The following is a 21,433-nucleotide window of genomic DNA, read 5'->3' as shown; positions in this document are numbered from 1 at the left end:
CTATTAAGCTAGCCATACTTGTGGAGGTGACATACTGTGTATGAGTCAAGGCCTCACACTGTCATCATTTCTTTGGGTAATTCATTATACAGGATACCGGAGGTAGCCCCACCTACCACCACCTCTTTGTTCACTACCAAGAAAGGTAGCAAGCTTGTCTCCCAGACTAGGAAATTCATTTTATATCTAGTTCACTCCCAAAGTAAGGGGAAGATCGTCACCACATCCATGACCCCCGCGAAGGGTTCCTCCACACATCAGCAGCAACATAGGAATACGGTCATGATAGAACACAAGAACAATTTCTCCTCACCCACAGGGGTACCACACAAGCTTCAGGTGGGCAACAAAGTCTGGCTACATCTGTAGAAAGAACGCCTTACAAGAGCCCATTAGAAGCTCCGACCATGCCGACATGGTCCTTACACCATTACCAAGGCTATGGGAAATAATGCTTTGGAGCACAAAATTATTCCCTTCCTTCGCCTGCACCAAGTGTTCAATTTGTACCACCCTCGGCCATGCTTCTCACCATTTTAGGAGACATCAAAGATTGCAGAATAGCTCACCAAAGACCCAGCTGAGCAGAAGCCTCCTCATCTCAGGGAGGAACTCAATGCAATGGGGACCATTTCTTCCTAGGGGGGAGGAATGATCCAAGTCGATGTTGGTGGCCACCCATATATCCCATTTGGAGCCCCACAACTATCTCTTTCAGTTTTTCAGTTTCTGTAATTGTAGGAAAATTTACTATTTTCAACAGTTTTTCGAATCTTGAAATTTCAGAGCCGTTTTAATGCCCTAAACGACAATTTTTGGGAAATCTGGGAGCAACATGGGTCCATGGACCCATGTTGCTATTCCCAAAGTTATAGCTCTTCCCAAAGTTATAGTTCTCAGATAGATCTCTCTAACGAGCTATTGTACGCATCAAACGAAGATCGGGTGCCAAAGTTACGACCCTAGGAAATTGATGTACCGACTTACCCAAAACGGGGCCCACAATGTGGTGTTTCATCTTCTAGGGTTAGGTTTTGGGATGTTAAGGGTTTTCCATTTTTTCTCAACAATAAATAGGCCTTCCAGCCTCATTGTAATATAGTTTAGAGGATGCAGTGGCCACATCTCTTCTCAGAGATAAGATGCCATCGCCCTACCTGGTTTATTTCCATTTCTATTTGTAAGCATATTTCAGTATTTTACATTAATGAAATGAAGTATTATTTCCATTGCATCTCTGTGTTTATGGTTATCTTTGTAATTTGTTGCATTCTTGTTTAAATCCAAATCAGTTTACCAATGTTTTTCATACCGTTCGCATGAAGTTGGGTATCAATGATTCTGAGAAACATTTGGTACTCAAGTATTGCGGTTACCTACAAAGGTACATCTAGGATGAGATGGAGTTCATGGACATCTCCTCGCTTGGCATGGCGTACTGATATGCCGTCAAGATTGAGAAAAAGTTTAAATAGAAGAAATGAGATTTCGGATCTTTGAATCCGAAGTAGGTGAAAGGTGTCCCAAAACCGCAGAAAAAAGGAAAAAGCCAAGGCAAGGCATCTGAGGAAAACCCACCAAAGCACAAGCAAAGAACAACACTGTGAAGTCGAAGAAGGACACCAGAAAGTGGTGTGAGTTACATAAGAGCTCCACTCACAACACAAGTGAGTGTCAGGCCAAGTAGTCACTAGTGGTCGAGCTGAAGGCTTTAGAATCAAATGCATTTTCCAACTCTGAGACAGAACCTGACAAGCGGAATGACGAAGCGAATCAGATTATTGATGTGGAACCCAATGCCACCATTCAAACCACGACGATCTAGAAGAAGGAGCCTAAAGATCCAGAGGAGGAGGAGAAACTCTTCCACTCTGTTATAGACATATTTGGGCACTGCGACCCTAATCACATATGTATATAAACCAAGTACTCTTAAACCCCTAAAAGTGTTGCTTCGCACCCTAAAAGATCAAGGTCAATTGATTACATCATTTCCCAGAAGTTCTCCCTGAAAAACCACTCAGAACTGGTCAAACCTAGACCATATAGATTGCTCAATGCTAAGGGTGCGATGCATACTAGCTGTGACACCAGGTGCAATGCATACAGAAAGAGCCTTCTATAGGGTGTGATGGGCAAGAGTAGAAAAATGGCAGAGACAGTTTGCTAAGTGGAAACCCAGAGAATCTTCTAGAAACTTCTCATATGACACTTGCCTCTCTGAATTCGCCTAGGGATGAGTAAGAGATCATGAAATCTCCAAGTGGAACCAAGAACTATCAGTGAAATGACACTAATCAAAAACCCAGAAGCTGACTCACCCCTCTACAAACATCTATATATGGATCCCTCAGCTGAGAGATCTAAAGGCTGGAATTTTGTAATTTGTAAGGAAGTGTCATTGGTTTCTCTTTGAGACATTGTATTGTTGGGTGATCTTGCTTTTCATGAGAGGAAGAGGGCTTTCATGATGGAAGGATGATGCTAGATTAGACAACTGGGTTGTAATCCTCTCTTCTACTTCTACTATTAATAAAGTTATTTGAGTTTTCCTCCATATACTTGTGTTCTTGTAAATCTTGTAATGGTGAATGCAATTGTATGGTTAATGTACTTCTGATTCTACATTGTTTATGGTATTATATATCTCTATGCTTTGATGGTATTTTGCTACTTTGCCTCTACAGGGGTTCTTTGAAGTGGGACAAATGAGAAACAGTGGCAAGCTTTATCAAAGGAGAGAGGAAACAAGCAAGGAGCCAAGTGAAAGATTAAGGTTGGTGCTCTTTGCTTCTCTCTTATCTATCATACATAAAGGAAAACACAAGTTGCTTTGAATTGTTTGTTTCTAAGATAGCTACCCGTCTTAGTGGGACTAGAAGATCAAATAGCGACACTAGTTTTCCCGGAAGCAAAATGGCATCTCCGCTGGGGAGCGAATCATTTTTTGTTTGTTTCTATTTTTTTGCTTTATAAACTATAGACGGAGCCTGAACTTAAGCCAGCTAGCCTTCGAACTGCGCTTGCTATGCAAGTGAAAAGTAGATCAACACTGCTTCAATCAATCTCCGGGTTAGTTTATGAACTGAACATCTGACTTACAAACATCTTAAGTGCCCTGGTGGTAGCTCAATAACCTCATAAGATCATACCCCTATACTTTGTGTTTACTGTCTATCATAGCTTTACTAAATCACTGAACTGAGCTACAAATTTTGAGCAAAAACCAAGCTCAGTTTCATTCTCTGGTCCATCGCACTGTCTCTCATTGGCAGTTTGGATGCATCGCACCTCCCGTGTCTTGCAAGTGAGATGCATCCCTGTTTCCCTTAAGGACAGGTGCAATGACTGAATGAGACTGTTTCCCTCTCTGGAATTTGGTTTTTCTTCATTGCTTTCAGCTCTATTCAGTAGTTTTGTTGTTTATGATTATTATATCATTGTTGAAGCCTTCTTCCTTTACATTATTCAGCCTCCATCGATAAGGAATTGTGAATGTTTTTATGTATTTTTCATCATTTACAGTCTTCCTTTGAAAAAAGTAACATAATCGAATTGTCGTCTTTTGATTCGAAAGTTTCGTAACTATCATTTTGAGTCAAGAAAAAGAATGTCGTAAAGTCTTCCTCTTTTAGATAGTCAATTGTACTTTTGCCATTGTATTTGATTTGAATTGTCAATATTTAAAGTGTTGAAAGCAGTTTTCCATTTGAAATTGAAAGTGTCATCTTAGTCTTCCTTTCGTTTTGAAAAAGAAATTTCTAAAGTATCACTTTGAAGAAAAGTAGTTCATATCTGTACTTAGTTTTCTTTTTTGCATTCTCACATTAGGGAAACGAAAAAAAAAAAAACATGCATGTGCATTTGCATTTAGACTGCATGCGGAAAATGATTTAGGAAAAGTGCATTTAGTGTGTGCTCTCTGGTCTCTGTTGAAAGAATCATACTCTTCTTTCATTAGTAGCTAGGATTTTCATTGCTAAAAGAAAACAAATGATTGTTTATCATTTTAGATTGCATATTTTACGAATTTTACATCTACATCATGCAGTGAACCTTGAAAGGCAAACTTCTTAAAAAATATCAACTATAAAATAAATCTCAATGAACATAAAAACGCTTTGGAACCTAACGCACAACATCTATAATTCTAGGCTAGAGACGTATTTCGGCGTTGTAAAACCTGGTAACTATCGTTTTCATCGAAGGTTGGCTGATTCCTCCTCTTTGATATGACAAGTGCCAATACGGACTTGTGCTCCCCGTACCATCGAGTATATATTCGGAGACCACAATAGGCTAATATCCTTTATCCTTAGGAAGCCATGTCTACCATCCTATTGATTGCAATGCACTGAACACAACATTCGAGAAGATTGACTGCCATACATAAAGTCCTTGGTAATTTCTCTTTAATTTACCACCAAGGTGTATATTGCAGTTTTGCGATTGGTTTGGTAATCCCTCTGTCTAGATTTCCAGAGTAGTCACTTACATTCCTTTTCAACTCCTTAAAAGAAAAGGTCTATGTGAGCACTTGTCACTTTGGGCTCATTAAAAATCGAAGGCGACTAGAGTCACCTTTAGCTTTTTCTCGACTCTTTAAAATTGAAAAAAGAAAGTTGTGCCAATGCGTCATAAAATTTATTTAATTTGGAATAACATCCATATTCCCTTGTTGATCTTAGGTTGAGGTAATGGAATCCACCAATCAAGGATTTCCCCGTGGAGGGAATCCTAGTCCTTTCTCTTTTTGGGGAGATATTGGTGCTCCATACATGGCTACATTGTCCCTTCCAGGAATCACAATTCGCCTGCTGGTATGACTATTCTCAACCTCTGTCGTTCAAAACACCGTAATTCCTCAGCAGTCAAATAAGCAACCAGATGATATTGGAGTTTCTCCCTCACCTTCTGCTTCGTTTGTTTCTCCCTCTCCTTCTTCCTCTTTGCTTGGTGAAGCTAGTGATACTAAAAACCAAGCAACTGAGAAGAAGAAGAAAGGGAAGGATAAGAAGAAGAAGAAGCCAGTCAAGCAAGGGGGCAACCAGACAACATCTGACGAAAATCCGCACACCGCACCTTCCAAACACAAATCTACATGCATAATTTGCAAAGGAAACCACTTTCATCGAGATTACCCTTGCATTTCGTGGATCTTGAGAGACTGGTCCCAACGCTTGCACCATCCGGTGTCATAAACCTCTGTCAATCATGTTGAGAGTACACCATCGACTAGTGAAAGTGAAGTCAATGGACAAAAAGGAAGATCTAAATTTCCTTGTAGGTTGTGTGAGGGCGATCATGCCCTCCACCGTTTTCCATTTTTGGACAAAGCTAAAACTGTCTTGGATAACTGTCTTGCTTCACCACAGCAACTTCTGCTTGGATACAAGAAACTCTTGCCAAGTCCATCGCTAGTTGAAAATCCAACTGACACACCTCAGTTGTTGGTCAAAATTCCTATCATTGAAGATAAATCCTCTGAGTCCATACTGGACCAAAGTCAATAGGTTGAAATGGCAGTTGACCCAGTCTTGCCTTCAGAAGGTGCACCTTTAGATGATACAGTCTCCAAAGAGAATGAGAACGACACCATTCAAATTATTTTTGTTAACATAGAGTCTGATGAAAATGGGGAAAATCTACCCTTTCCTTTACCACAGGAGGGAAGTTCCCCATTTCAAGGGATTCATTCGGCCATTTATTCGGTCCCTCCTCCAAGCAATCTAGTCATTTCCTTTGATTGGAATCTACTAGTGGGACCGCACCTTCTGTCTAATGTACCATTCTGAATTATAGTACAAGTTTACAGAATGATCATGGTTAGCACTATCATAGATGAAGGGGCTTTTGTGAGTATCCTTTCCTCAACTGCTTGGAAAGCACTTGGATCACCATTGCTTCTACCTGACAATCAAAATTTGTTAGGCTTCAACAAGGGAACTAGTCAACCGTTAGGGATCCTTCCAAATGTGCCTATAACTTTGAGAAGGAAAAATGTTCACTTGAATGTGATGGTAGTCTAAGGTCCACTAGATTACAATCTACTCCTTGGGCGTGACTATATTTATAGCATGGGAGCTATTGTTTCCTCACTCTTTCGGGTGATGTGTTTCCCGTATGAAGGCATAATGGTACAGCTTGTTGACTAGCTTTTGTTTCCTGGTTCAAACATGGCTACGAGTCAAACACCATCCCTAAATTGTCTCTTTGCACAAGGAATGTCTCTTCAACCTCCAGTTCATCCACCTAATTACCACGAGTAATTCAATGAATGTAATGAAGCTTAGGGGGCATGCACCCTGGTCTGCTTTGGTAGGCGAACCCAAATGAAAATACAGATTTCCTCGTAGGTTATATGATTGGACTAAAACACCATTTCTGTGTAGGATATGGGATTAGTCCGAAACAAGATATCCTTGTCATAGGTTATATGATTGGTTTGAAACAACATTTCCATGTAGGATATGGGATCAGTCCGAAACGGGATCTCCTTGAAGGTTATGTGATTGGAAGTGAACCCACACCATTCACCTTTGTCTATTTTGATGGACAGAGCCCAGGAAGTGTTTTGTATGCTCTGCAGACAGAACAATCCTGCTTAAATACATGGACTTCCATATGGTAACCTAGAAACTTTACTCTTCTTTATACCTTGGGGCATGTAAACTTTTTTTACGAAAGTGAAAAGCGACCATCATAACTCTAACCCCATAGTATTTTACTAACTTCAACTGCTTAGGTTAAGTGATTGGTCTAATCCATCATTCACCTTTATCAGAAGCCCCGGCAAAGAAAAGGAAATGTCTTTTCTAAAGTATCCTACCTAACCTCAGTAGTTCACTAACTCTTAGTTCCATAGTTGGTTGTTTCTAGCCTGCATACAAAAGGCAATGAGTGAAGTTTTGCATGGGGAAAGCTCATTAAAAAATGAACCACAACCGATAAGAGACATCTTTAAAAGACGACTGGAATGAGGAGTGTTACCGCAGGGTTCAAGCTCGTTAAAAAAATAAACCTGCCACTAAGCATAGTTTATAAAATATTCAAGCTCATTAAAAAATGAATCCACCCTCGGTAAATAACCTTTGTGATCACATTGCTATTAGCCTTTTGAGCCTTGGTCGTGTTCTTAGAGTCACCTCCACATTTTTTGCCAATCATACACCTCCACTTGATTGTTTACCCTTTTGAGGAATAGTTGCGACGAGTGATTCTATTAGCCACCCTCGTTACACTACTGTGCTTGAGAAGTTCCAAACATACCTGGAACCAGTTGCTACCCGGATACATCACTTGTTCCTCAAAAATGAGTCTCTTTTAATCTCTTTTTAGACTCGTAAAATATGAAAAGATTGTCGAGCTACTGGCCTTTCCAGCTCGTTAAAGTAAAGGGAAGCGCCATCCCTCCTCCATATTTTAATCTTTTTGGACCTGAGGGATCATTCTACAAAAAGATTGAGCGCTTGTCTTTTTCGGCTTGCTAAAACTATCGAAAAGTCATTCCTTTCGTATTATTTTATACTTTTTTGGGCTTAAGGGATTATACCACGAAAAATGATTGCTGGAGTTTCCTTTCTGTCTCTTTTCAAACTCTATAAATGTGAAAAGAACTGAGTTATCTTTGTCATTAAACTCGTTAAAACAATAGCGACGAACATGTCCATCCAAACAAGGGTGAGTTTCATTGTCGCTAGGCTCACTAAAACATAGCGACAGGTTTGCCTGAAGGGAAAATTATAGAACAAGCATATGTTATCCTCCTCCAACTTGACAAAAATAAAGAGGTACTGGTTAGCAATGACTGGGGAAAGAGGGAAGAAAACTTGAAGAACTTCATTGGTAGTAGGTCGCTCTTGAACATGACACTTTCACTCCATCACCATGATTGAGTCGGGTTGGGTTATTCCGTTCACCATCACCATTGCTCCTTCGTACCATCCATGGGGTTAATGCTACCAATCCATCATAGTGTCGCCGATATGTTCAAGAGAAGTCGCTCAGAGAAGTCGCTTAGAGAATTCACTAACCCAGATAATTCCTCATCCACTGCAATACCTTCACTCTCCATTTTCCATGACCGCCACTCCTAAACCTTGTATCATCAGATTGTTTTCACCTCCAGAAAATCATTTTCTTTGTTTTGTGTTGTAGATGTGGGATCCATTAAGGCCCTTGTATGACAAGACACTTCTTGTCGACATTAGCTCATTATCCAAGAAGTTGACTTAGGAAGAACCCTTTCAGTACTTTGAAGCTTGCATGCCTCAATGGAAAGTTTCTCACTTCCAGCGATAGGTTTACATCAATGGCCTTCGACCGAAAGATTTTGCGTGGTGTTTGTCATCAAACCCTATATTCACACCACGTGAATTGTACTATAGTACCTTGAGGGTCATTATCATTATCGATGATTCCTCTCGCGCCTATTAACAGCTTACATCATTGGTTGGTAATTAGGCGATGTCTTTCCATGTTCGACTTCAAAACATCTTGTCACATGGATTGACTTGTACATTGGGTGAAGATTGAACGAGTTTTGAAGACCTCGGATCTAGTTTCATCCATCTAGGCTGCGATATATCTAGGAAAATAAAGACATCAAATGTACATGGTAGCTGCACAGATCATCATCCAAGCTAAAGGATGATGGCTCAACCATCAGTCTGCAACAGCAGACGATTATCTGTCCTATATACATGAAGATCAATTTATAAAGTTGAGCATGGGAATGCCCGCATCAGTTAGATCATGAAAATAATATGAAGATAATGTATTGTGTTGTATTTTATATACGTCACCTTCCAGTTTGAGAGACCTCGGATCCTCATGATAAAGCATTTCACCTGACATCAGAAGATTTACGACATCATGCTTTAGGGGGCAACTGTTATAGACATATTTGGGCACTGTAACCCCAATCACATATGTCGATAAAACAAGGGCTCTTAAACCCTTAAAAGTGTTGTTTCACACTCTAAAACATCAAGGTCAACTGATTACACCATTTCCCAGAAGTTCTCCCTAAAAAACCACTCAGAACTGGTCAAAACTTGACCATACAGACTGCTCAGTGCTAAGGGTGTGATGCATACTGGCTGTAACAATGGCCAAGTGTGATGCATACTAAAAGAGCCTTCTGTAGGGTGCGATGGGTGACAGTAGACAAATGGCAGAGACAGTTTGCTAAGTGGAAACCCAGAGAATCTTCTAGAAGCTTCTCATATGACACTTGCCTCTCTGAATTCGCCAAGGGATGAGTAAGAGATCATGAAATGTCCAAGTGGAACCAAGAACTATTAGTGAAATGACACTAATCAAAAACCCAGAAGCTCACTCACCCCTCTACAAACCTCTATATATGGATCCCTCAGCTGAGCGATCTAAAGGCTGGAATTTTGTAATTTGTAAGGAAGTGTTGTTGGTTTCTCTTTGAGACACTGTATTGTTGGGTGATCTTACTTTTCATGAGGTGAAGAGGGCTTTCATGCTGGGAGGATGATGTTGGATCAGATAGCTGGGTTGTAATCCTCTCTTCTGCTTCTACTATCAATAAAGTTATTTGAGTTTTCCTCCATATACTTGTGTTCTTGTAAATCTTGTAATGGTGAATGCAATTGTATGGTTAATGTACTTCTGATTCTACATTGTTTATGGTATTATAGATCTCTATGCTTTGATGGTATTTTGCTGCTTTGCCTCTATAGGTGTTCTTTGAAGAGGGACAAATGAGAAAGGAGCCGCAAGCTTTATCAAAGGAGAGAGGAAACAAGCAAGGAGCCAAGCGAAAGATTAAGGTTGGTGGTCTATGCTTCTCTCTTATCTATCATACATAAAAGAAAACACAAGTTGCTTTGAATTGTTTGTTTCTAAGATAGCTACCCGTCTTAGTGGGACTAGCAGATCAAATAGCGACACTAGTTTTCTAGGAAACACACTGCCATGTGTGGGTAAAGGGATCCCCTCTACAGTTCATTGTCGAATCAGGAGCTAAAAGTACCTCATTTCGGTAGAGGTCATGAAGCGAATGGGCTTACAAACCATAGCACACCCACAACCATACACCATCAAGTGGCTTCACCAAGGATCGGATCTTCACGTGATCCAGCAATGTCGCCTCCCATATAGCATCAAGCCCTTCACAGATGATGTATTGTGTGATGTTCCTCCCTTGATGTGTGTGATGTATTATTAGGCCAACCATACTTGTGGAAGCGACATGCTCTGTATGAGTCAAGGCCTCACACTATTATTGTTACTTTGGGAAAGTTGAACAGGATACTGGAGGTAGCACCACCTACCACCATCTCTTTGGTTACTGCAAAACAATGCAATAAGCTCATTTCCAAAACCGGGAGATTTGTTTTCCTGATGATACACCCTCAGGGAAATCAGAAGACGGTGGTCATGACCTCCAGATAAGGCCCCTCCACACGACAACAATAGATGGACAAGGTCATGGAAGAGTATGAGGACATCTTCACCTCCCCCGCAAGGGTGCCTTTGCACTATCAGGTTAAGCACACCATCGATCGGACCCAGAGTCTGTCATTTCCCAATGGACCAATATATTGGTGCTCTGATCTAGAGAACGACAGAATCAAGAGGGAGATTCAGGAGCTGCTACAGAAACGTCACATCCGACCGAGTTCATCACCCTATCGGAGCTCGATCATGTTGGTATAGAATAAGGATAAGACTTGGAGACTTTGTATTGACTATTGGGCACTGAACAAGATAACTATTCGGAATAGGTACCCAATCCCACATATTGATGACCTTTTGGACCAACTCAAGGGGGGGAATATTTCAGCAAGATCGACTTGAAGTATGGATATCACCAAGTACCAATCGAACCCTCTGATGTGTGGAACACTGCCTTCAAAGCCATGGAGGGCCTTTTCAAAAGGTTGTTTATGCCTTTCGGGTTGACGAATGCTCCTGCAACCTTCATGAGGCTGGTGGATGACATCTTCCAGCCATTCACCAACTCATTTGTAGTGGTGTACTTGGATGACATCCTGATCTTCATCCAGAGTTGGGAAGAGCACCTCCACTACATTCAGCTGGTTCTCCAAACACTGCGACAACTCAAGTTGTGTGCCAATTTGTAGAAATGCACTTTTGGCATGACCTAGGTTTAGTATCTGGGATACATTATTGATGAACGGGGGGTGCATGTGGATCCATCCAAGATCCAAGTCATTTGGGATTGGCCAGCCTCAACCACTCTGATAGAACTCCGCAGCTTTCTGGGTCTTGCCAATTTCTACCACAGGTTCATGTTGGGATTCTCTCTTATCACTTGGCCCTTGAGTCAAGTCATTAAGGGAGGAGAAAAAGAAAAATTATTTTGGTCTGAATCTCAATAGAAGGCATTCACAGAGTTGAAACATCGCCTCTGCTCTACCCTAGTTCTCACATTACCAGACTTGCAACAACCATTTGAGATCCAGACAGATGCCTCTGACTATGCTATTGGGGCAATCCTTACTCAACAGGGGCATCCAGTGGCATAACACAGTGAGACACTTTTAGACACAATCGGAAAGTATCCCAATAATGACAAAGAGATGTATTCCATTGTGCAGGCATGCTGACAATGGAACCATTACATTTTAGGGAAGGAAATGGTCATCCACACAGACCACTAACCCCTGCAGTTCATATAGATGCAAGGGAAGTTGCAGAATGCTCACCATTAAAAGTGGTCCACATACCTGCAAGAGTTCAATTTGAATATCAAGTATAAGAAGGACAACACCAATAATGTTTCAGACTACCACAGCCGACCACCAATCATGGCGTTAACCACCGTACTCAACTCTTGTGGGCATGAGACTTCTCATTGACCACTTCTCTACAAAAGCGACCCAGAATTCGGCCACACATACTAGACGCTCTTGGAGGGTCAGCATGTTCTAAATTTTCACCTCTAAGATGCCCTATTATGCCACCTGGGACACCTTTGCGTTCCTTCAAGTGAGCGTGCCAAGATGTTCTGGGAAGTGCACTACATTCAAGCCATTGGAATTTCGGGGTCGAGAAAATAGTGGTAGTACTGCAAAAGTATTTCTATTGGACGAATCATTGACAAGATGTTGGGAAGTACATCAGATCTTGCACTACTTGCGCCATTGCCAAATTGACCATCAAGAAGTAAGGCCTCTATACTCTACTTCCTACCCCTAGTCGAACTTTGGAATCTATCTCCATGGATTACATGTCAGGACTTCCTTCTACTAAGCATGGCAACAACTGTGCTTTTGTGGTCGTTGACAAATTCTCGAAGATGGCCATTATAGCGGCCTGCAAGAAGAATATCACAGCAGAAGCCACTCCTAAACTCTTTTTTGAATGAGTTTGGGTACACTTTTGGATCCCACAACCTATCATCTTAGATCGGGATAGAAGGTTCCTCAATGCATTTTGGTCCAGTCTCTGGTTAAGGCTGGACACCAAGCTCACTAAGTTCACGGCTTTCCATCCCCAAACTAATGGCTAGACAAAGGTTGTACACATTATGCATAGTGACAACTCAAAGAATCCACACACATGGGATGAGAGCCTCCCTTATATCCAACACAGCTATACGTGGGCTCTCCACAACTCGACTGGCCATAGCCCTTTCTAGGTGGGCTTGGGATTCTAGCCACTATGTCCCATTGATGTGGCCATGCCATTTACAACTACTCAGGAAAATTCAACTCATCTCTAGTCTGAAGCTGATAAGGCAAAAAACTTCATTGAGCACATCCAAAATATCCGCCAGTAGGTCCACGACATTCTGGAGAACTAAAATTCCAAGTATAAGTTGTAACATGATTAACATAGGGTGCCACACAAGTTTCAGGTGGGCGACAAAGTTTGGTTGCATTTGCATAAGGAACGCCTTACTGGAGCCTATCGAAAACTCAAACCACTTCGATATGGTCCTTACATCATTACCAAGGCTATGGGAGACAATGAATTTGAGTTCAGCATTCGTCCATACCTTGTCCTGCACCGAGTGTTCAATGTGGACTACCTTTGACCATACTTCCCACCATTGTTGGACATATCAGACATGGCAGAACAACTCACCCCTACAGAGTTAAATCTAGATTGCATGGAACAAAACACAACTAATCAGATCATGGACATGAAAATCAAGAACACTCGACAACAAAGGATCCAATTGTATCGAGTTGTTAAGGCAGGCCAAATTGTTCACCAGGGCAAGTGGCTCACGAGGGACCAAGTTCAACAAAAGTTTTCTAATCTCATGGAGGAACTCAACGTAATTGGGACCATTGCTTCCTAAGGGGGAAGGAATGATCCAGGTGGATATTGGTGGCCACCTTCTTATTCCACTTGGACCCCCACCATTGCTTCTTTTAGTTTTTCAGTTTCCTTATTTGTAGCACAATTTACTATTTTTGGCAGTTTTTTGGGTCATGAACTTTTAGAGCCGTTTTGAGGCCCAAAACGATGTGTTTTGGGAAAACAGGGATCAACTTGGGTCACATGGGTCATAGGCCTATGTTCATCATTCAAAATTTGTATTCCTTGGATAGATCTTTCTAACGAGGTATTGCGCATGTCAAACGAAGATCGTATGCCAGGAGTTACAATCCCAGGAAGTTAATGTACCAATTTATCCAAACTGGGCCCATAGTTTGGCACGTCATCTCCTAGGGATATGTTTTTGTATGTTTAGGGTTTTCCATTGTTTCTCAATAATAAATAGGCCTTTGAGCCTCATTGTAACATAGTTCAGAGGCATGTAGCCACCACATCTCTTCTCAGAGATAAGCTACCATCGCCCTAGCTAGTCTTATTACCATTTCATTTGTAAGCATATTTCAGTATTTGATATTAATGAAATGAATTTTTGTTTCTATTGCATCTTTTTCTTTATGGTTATATCTGTAGTTTTCTGCATTCCTCTTTAAATCCGAATCATTTTCGGCGCTTTATCTCCTAGGGTTAGGCCTTTGGATGCTTAGGGTTTCCCATTGTTTCTCAATAATAGATAGGCCTTTGAGCCTCATTGTAACACAGATCAGAGAAATGTAGCCACCACATCTCTTCTTAGAGATAAGATAACATCACCCGAGCTAGTCTCATTTCCATTCTGTTCGTAAGCATACTTTAGTATTTTTCTATTAATGAAAGGAAGTGTTATTTCTACTACATCTCTATATTTATGGTTATATTTATAATTTTTTGTGTTCCTGTTTAAATTCAGATCAGTGGGATCAAGTCAGGGCGTCTTGTCGTGAGGTGTTTGGTGTAGGGTCATTATGTCAGGCAGTGTCACCTTTAGAGTGGGGGTGAGTTGGTTGGTGGTGCGTGGTTGTAGGTCATGCTCTTCCAGGTAGGTGGTAAGGGTGTTGGTTCTTGTACGGGATATGGTTGGTCTGTGCGGTGTCATCGTTGTGTTGGTGTTGGATTTTTTCTCGTCTTTGGGCATTTAAAGGTGTCCAGCAAGAAGGATTTATGTGCTGGGGTAACTGTTAGGTTGTGTTGGAGGTGGTGTCTTGTTGTAGTGTGGTTGTGATGTCCTTTGTGGTTGGGGTGCTGGTCTCCATTCTCCACAAGTGGGGTCACGCGCATCAAGGAGGTCTTGCCTTGGGAGGGTAGGATGGTGTGAGTGGTGGCATCCAAGATGGTGTTGTAGCAAAAAGGGCTTGATGCGGGTGAGTTTTCCCATGAAATTCGCCCAACTATAGGCCAAGAGAGAGAGCCTCCCTTGTTCTTATCTATTATGGAGCAGCCTTAAGATATTTTTTCTCAACTAGCGAAGCTCATTTGTCTTTGGAAGGAGGACCATTTGGAAGTTATTGGTTCCTTCAACGATGTATACAACAGCAGTGGGATATTTTGGACAGGGTGCCATCAGTGAGGAGAAATCAAAGGCAGATATTTGAAAGGCTTGAGGTCATTGAAAAAAGCATGGAGCACTTGGAATTCCATGTCCATAATGGTCAACGCCCACCAGTTCATCCGCTAGCCCATCCAGAGCAGTGTCGAAACCAAATGCCTTAGTCTCAGTTCTCATGTTTGGTTTCATATACATTTTGTATGTTTTTCAACGACCTTTTGATATCTAGGTATATCAATGCCCATCTTTGTGGTGTCTTTTCTGTCAATCTTGTAATCCTCCAAGGGACAAAACAATTGTTCAGAATGAGATTAGGAATTGACTCATGTTCAAAATTTTCCTTTGTAAATATTTTTCGAATTAATAAAATATGTAATAGACAAGAAAAATTGAGAAAAATGCTAACATGGAGTTGATTAATTAAGTATGTTCACATTATTATAATTGGAAATAATTAGTGGATAACTCTTTGGTCTATTTAATTTTAATATATTTATTTTTTTAAATTTGGTTTTATTTTAAAACATTATATGATAAAGGAGGTGAATTATGTATATTAATTAAATTATTTTCATTTTATTAGTTAAATATAATTGTCCATTATAATTTAATATTAATTTAAATATTACAAATAATATAAAATTGAAAATAAAAAAGTTATAACATATTTTAATGAATATTAAAAAAAAATGTGAAAAGAAAGAGAAAAGGGAAATCTATTGGAAAGAAAGTATGAGATGAGGAAAAATGAAGAAGTTTAAGAAGGAGGAGGTTTCTCAGGGAAAACTTATTGTTATTGAGAAGCACTTTTAACATTAAATGTTAGAAAGAAATATTTTACAGGCATGAGATTATGTGGGTAATTGGATATATGATGTGTGGCACGATTATCATCTAAGCTTGGAGGTTGGTTATGGTCTCTTTTTACTAGTTTTAGAGTGCTAGCAGCATAAAGTAATTAACATGTAGATGTCAGTTTGGGGAATTGGCCTCTAACAAGTCGTTATGAAGATAAAACATTAATGGAGGAGTAGAGTTAAGAATCTCTCATCCTCATAAGCTACAAGTCTCTAAAGAGAACTAAGTGAATTCAGGAAGCATTAAAGGAACTATCATTTAATCTTGTAGTAGAAAGATAATTTGAATAGGAAATAGTCTTCAATCTGAAGGGATATAGTGATTTGTCCTAAAGAAATGTTTGAGGGTAACTGGATTTTGGTGTCTTTTGGACATTAGATGAACCCATTCCTAATATTGGTATATAATTTTGAGTATGTTGAAATTTGAAAGAAAAAAAATTCTCAAAAAACAAACCATGTGGACCAAAGATAGTTTGTGCAAGTCTCAATATAGATATCCTTGATTATCATAAGATCATGAACATCCACCTAAAATCAATATGACATGATATTCAAATTTAACAATGTTGGGAGCATCCACCTAAAATTAATATAGGACGATATGGTTATATCAAAGTAGATGAAGTGAGATAATCAATAAACTTTTATATGCTAACATGAGTTAATCACATATTATACTTGTGCCCCACATATATATATATATATATATATATATATATATATATATATATATATATATATTAAATGTGTATGATAACCCCCAAATAAAATATCATTGAAGCAATATGTAAAGACCTACAAAATTGATAACATGAAGCACTGATATTATTTGTTAAATGTGTATCACTACCACCACATAAAGCATCACTAAATAGATATGTAAGGATCTACAAAATTGATAGCATGAAGTATTGATACCTTGATATGAAGATAATCCGATCACATTGTGACAAAAAAACTCTCCAAACTATTTCGATTTACTTCATAAATACATAATCCCTAAATTGTAATTTTCTAATTTCAAAATTAGTTTTCCAGGAACATAATTTTTATTTTTTTATAGTTAAAAATTCATTTGAAAATATTTTCTTCAAAACAAGATAATAGCTAGACAAAGTGACATTCTAGATGATGAAAAATCCCTTATAAATGTGTCAATCATTTTATTTGAATTCGTAATTTGAACAAGGAGGGCTGCTGAGCAGCAAGTCCCTGCCTTGAGTGAGTGCAAAACATATGAGAAAGACATAACAATTGCTTGATGATCTTGCCTCTTGCCGTTGGAAAGACATAACAATTGCTGGGATTTGTAGGATAAGCAGAGACATAAGTTTGGCAATGAAAAATCAGTACTAGAAAGAAAAACTGACAAAGGGAATAGCATGACATTGTATAAGAACAGATTCTCCTTAAAATAAGCTTTTTCTCAGTGTTCCAAGTAATTATTCATTTTGTCTTGATTCATGATATGTATATCCATGTATTTCTACAATAACCATATGCTTGAGTTTCAGTTCAAACAATTTCCAGAGAAATTTATCCCAACGATACCCAATCTATTAATATAATATCGAGCATGTGACATGCTACAATATACATCCAAGCCAGGCATCAAAAACAATATAACAGGAATAGAATGATTATTTTCTGTTTTATTATCAACTGCTATCTGAGAAATCAGATACTCATTCTTTTGTCTACTATCAGCTAGACCAGTGGGGAACTTAATTAATTGTTTGGTGCACATAATCAGTTATTATAACCTTGAAACAGCTTGCAACAAAAGGGATCAACATCCAGATACTCCAGGTTTGTGCATCAACTTTAACAAGTTGCATGAGACGTAATGCTTTAAGATAGAAAAGAAGAAGATAGAATCACAACTCTAATAACTCAAGCTTATCCCCTTTGCAGTATTGAAAACCACATTTCTGCAATCAGGGAGAATGCTAACAGACCACGGAGCTATTTTATAGTGCTGACCATTAAAGATGACTCTCCCAACATTATTTGAATCAAAATTTACAAGAAATGTAGCGGCACAATTTCCAGCTCCTGCATAATATGCATAAGCCTGAATAGACAACACGTAAGTCAGTTCTGTCTTGCATAGCATCTTTTAAGAAAGTAGGAGAAAGTAACAACAGGATCACCACTAACTAAAGCAGTCTCACAGAGCTTTATGGCTTTGTGTAATTCCTTAAGATGACCCCATTTTGGCTGTCTAATCAGCCCTGCCAAAGACAAAGAGTCGAAAGCAATAGGTTGTGTTCCAAAGGTCAGAATCCATTTCACTATTCAGAAGGCTGGATATTGAAAGGAAAAGGCAAGCATTAAGTAAGACTTGAAGAAATTCACATCGTAGCAAATTCAAGCTTTCTGTTGTTTTTTAATCTTCTGACAATGTTTTTTCTATTGCAGTTGCTTTATATTGAGCCCGAGAACAGAAAAGGCATTACAGCAGAATTCAATTCCCTTGCCAAATAAATAGATAACCTTATAGATTGCCCAAGGATGACATTCAAGTCCTGATAAAACTTCTCTCAATTCTGCACTACTTTGATACAAATTCAAGTGAAGATTGTTAGAAAATATCACATCCAAGATATAACGTACCATATTCATCTATGGGTGCATCATAGTCATAGGAGGTTGCAATGAAAGGCCCACCCGCTGTGTGGCCAAAATTTGTTCCTCCATGGTACTGAAACAAATCCGAATCATACATAATTTAGTAAAAACTTCCATATATGAAGGTCACTTGCGAGGGCGGTCCAATTGTTAATGTGAAAATCCTACCATGTAGTAGTTTACAAAAGATCCACGCTTCACTAAAAAGCGAGCAACTGCAAAGGCCAGATCTTCCACCAGTCTACGAGGAGTTGCACCTCCAAATTCAGTATACCTAGAAAATCAGAGACAATGTTTCGGATACTATAAGTTCAAATTACATTTACAACTGATTATAAACATTGCTGCATATCTGCATTTTTCAATTTGTTGCAATAAAGACTTTACTGAAGAGCCTAGAATCTTCATCATATCAGTTTATTGAAGGACGCATTTGCAAATTAAGTGCAGCGACCTGGTGGTTGAGGACTGTATGGTTGCCAGATTTAAACACCTGGTGGTTGAGGACTGTATGGTTGCCAGATTTAGACACCTGATTAGACAACTACTCTAAACGCAAGCAGATAAAAATATTGTTAAAATTGTGATGCAAAAGTAAATCATTCTACCTGTGTTATTCTGTTACTTCAAATTTCAGAAGCAAGTAATCGTAATATTTTCTTTGCCTGTGGATGAATGCAAAACTTATCAGATAAATTTGGTATTTTAACACTACAAAGTTCCAAAAGAGAACCATATATCACAACTCCAAAACAAAGTTCAAGACAGTCATTTATGACAACTGTGCGTAGTTATTAGTGTTCCCCTGGCTGAGCATGTAAAGCCATAAAGTTTCTGAATTTTGACTTTTACGGCTCACGTTTGGTTGCGGAATTTTGACTATGTCTGCGTGATCTAGCATCAACAAATTTATGATTGCAGAACTGATAAAAAGAGCCAGAATTTCAAAATTGATTTTGAATGTTTACAACAGCTGTGTAATATTTTCTGGCACACCAAGTCGATGACAAAAAACCAGATAAACCAATAAAAAGCTCATCCCGCAAGGCTCATAAATAATATATCAAGCTACAGACAAAATGAATAATGAGATCAGCACTGCCTAACTCTCAAAACTTCATATCAAGTCGCCTTTTACATTGATGGAGCTACATCCAGCTCGCATTGGTTAGCTTAGAAACCCAATTTGGACATTTCATCATCAAAATTCCAGCTTGCATTGGTTAACTTAGAAACCCAATTTGGACATTTCATCATCAAAATTCCATTCTTTGGCAAAGAAATATAGGTTTCACTGGTATCAGGTTTCAAAGAAATATTCCTGAAGAATGCCTTCAGGAATATCCATTGTTGCTTGCCCTGCCACATTTCCCACAATAGTAGTGTTGATGCCCTCAGAAATACCAATTATATTAGCCGAATTGGCCACATCAGTAGTGCTGAGTGCAGATCATGTATTAACATCATCAACCCCTTGAAGTGAACACCAGTCATCAAAATAACTGTAATTATAACCTGAATTCAAATTCCAAACTGCAATATGATTTTCATAAGACTGAACATTAAACAGAAATTCTGATATGATGTTCTCAGAATTGATGCCTTGCACCTGATCATGAAATGGTACAAGTGGTGTTTCAACTGAGCTGATATGCATATCCCCTGGTATAGGTGACTCACCAGATCTACTTTGTAAGGGTGGTGTCATGAAGTTCTCAGAATTTACATATGAAAAACAAGCTTCACATTTGGCAGCCTTTGGAATGTTTCTAATTTTAAGACATTAAAAAGGGCAATTGTTTTCATAGACTATAATTTCTATATACATGTTACAAAATTTGGCGTGCATACATGCATAGTGCAATGCGAATTGTAGCACCAAAAATCAGTCAAAGACCTCTTTAGACAGAGAGAATATGCAAAGCTAACTATCATTTTAATTGGTGCAACATTTTCTTATAATTCGACAAGTTCATCCAGAGAGAGTCACCAAGTGCCCACATGAAGATATTATGATATAAACATATAAGTGGGTATTGATAACAGAGCTTACCACAGGGTCTGGTGCATCATCTTGTTTGCACATAACCCAAGGTACACACGTATCCATTCCCACAACCATCTGAGCAGCCCAATTCATGTATTGCACTCCAACAGACCCATACTCCATTTCTTCAGGTTTATACTCATTTTCTAGCTGTAAGAACAATTTTTCATTAGTCACTATATTAGGAAATCAAACCATGAGAATATAAAAAGTTTAAACTATCCATGCAGATCACTCTTTTCTGCAAATATAATGAATCAACCAATTGACTACCAATCAAAATTTGACACTTTTTACCATGAGGGATCAAAGTATACCTGGGCCAATAAGGACCTACACTCCTTCTCCACCAAAATAAATTAATCAAATAAACTCAGTACCAAAACTAAAATAGAGTCAATCATGGTAGATATAGGGCCAAAGCACAAGAAAGGCTTGTTTTAAACTGCCATGCAAAGTATCATAGACAAGTGTACACTAGGAAGATTCCCGCAGTACAGGCAACAAATGCATCTAGCCTTGAGGGTTTTCAACGGAAATGTTGAACCCTATTGTCGGTAGCATAGGTAAGAAAACATTTTTTCTTATAGAAATTGTGGTCCCAAAACTCCAACGAGATGAAGAAATTCCACTGACCTTGAGAAGAATTCAGGTTGACCCATAAGTAATCAGAGAAAGAAACATTGGTCACATCGTACTCAAATCTTAGACCAGTGAGAGATGGATACGTGCATCCAAGAGTATACAGGAAAAGAAAAAGAAAACGCAGTAAGAATCAAATCCTTGAATGAAGATAAAGACTAGAAAATGAGAAACCACTAAGAGGCTGTTACCTATGAGAAAATGCAAGAATCAGAAATAGAGCTTGGCGCCATCTTCGGATATGCCCAGAACAAGACGAGAAATGAGTTAGTATGAAAACCTTGTACAGAAAATTATGCTGTTATACAAAAACCACCAAACCAAAAGATACAGTTGGTACCTGTATATTCGGCATAAAGAAATCAAAACCCATTTGTAAACACT

At 39.0% G+C, this 21,433-nt stretch overlaps 1 protein-coding gene across 2 annotated transcripts; it reads right to left on the bottom strand.

Annotated features, from left to right (window-relative positions):
• Positions 1 to 17,432: 17,432 nt before the first annotated feature.
• On the bottom strand, positions 17,433 to 20,513 carry LOC149242220 (beta-galactosidase-like). 2 transcript variants are annotated; one of them, XM_089367651.1, is made up of 4 exons: positions 20,414 to 20,513; positions 18,529 to 18,634; positions 18,346 to 18,433; positions 17,433 to 17,963 (listed from the first exon to the last, which is right to left on the bottom strand). In XM_089367651.1, exons 1-4 carry the CDS (start codon positions 20,431 to 20,433, stop codon positions 17,824 to 17,826), a joined length of 354 nt encoding a protein of 117 aa, XP_089223777.1. In that variant the 5' UTR covers positions 20,434 to 20,513; the 3' UTR covers positions 17,433 to 17,823. The 2 variants fall into 2 exon arrangements, with proteins under 2 accessions (XP_089223777.1, XP_089223778.1); XM_089367652.1 differs by having other exon boundaries at positions 17,433 to 17,803.
• Positions 20,514 to 21,433: the final 920 nt, after the last annotated feature.

The sequence above is a fragment of the Pinus tabuliformis genome, chromosome 8 (assembly GCF_031772625.1).
Source record: "Pinus tabuliformis cultivar Carrire ecotype Pingquan chromosome 8, CPIR1, whole genome shotgun sequence".
NCBI lineage: Eukaryota > Viridiplantae > Streptophyta > Pinopsida > Pinales > Pinaceae > Pinus > Pinus tabuliformis.
This window is presented reverse-complemented; position numbering and strand designations above follow the sequence as displayed.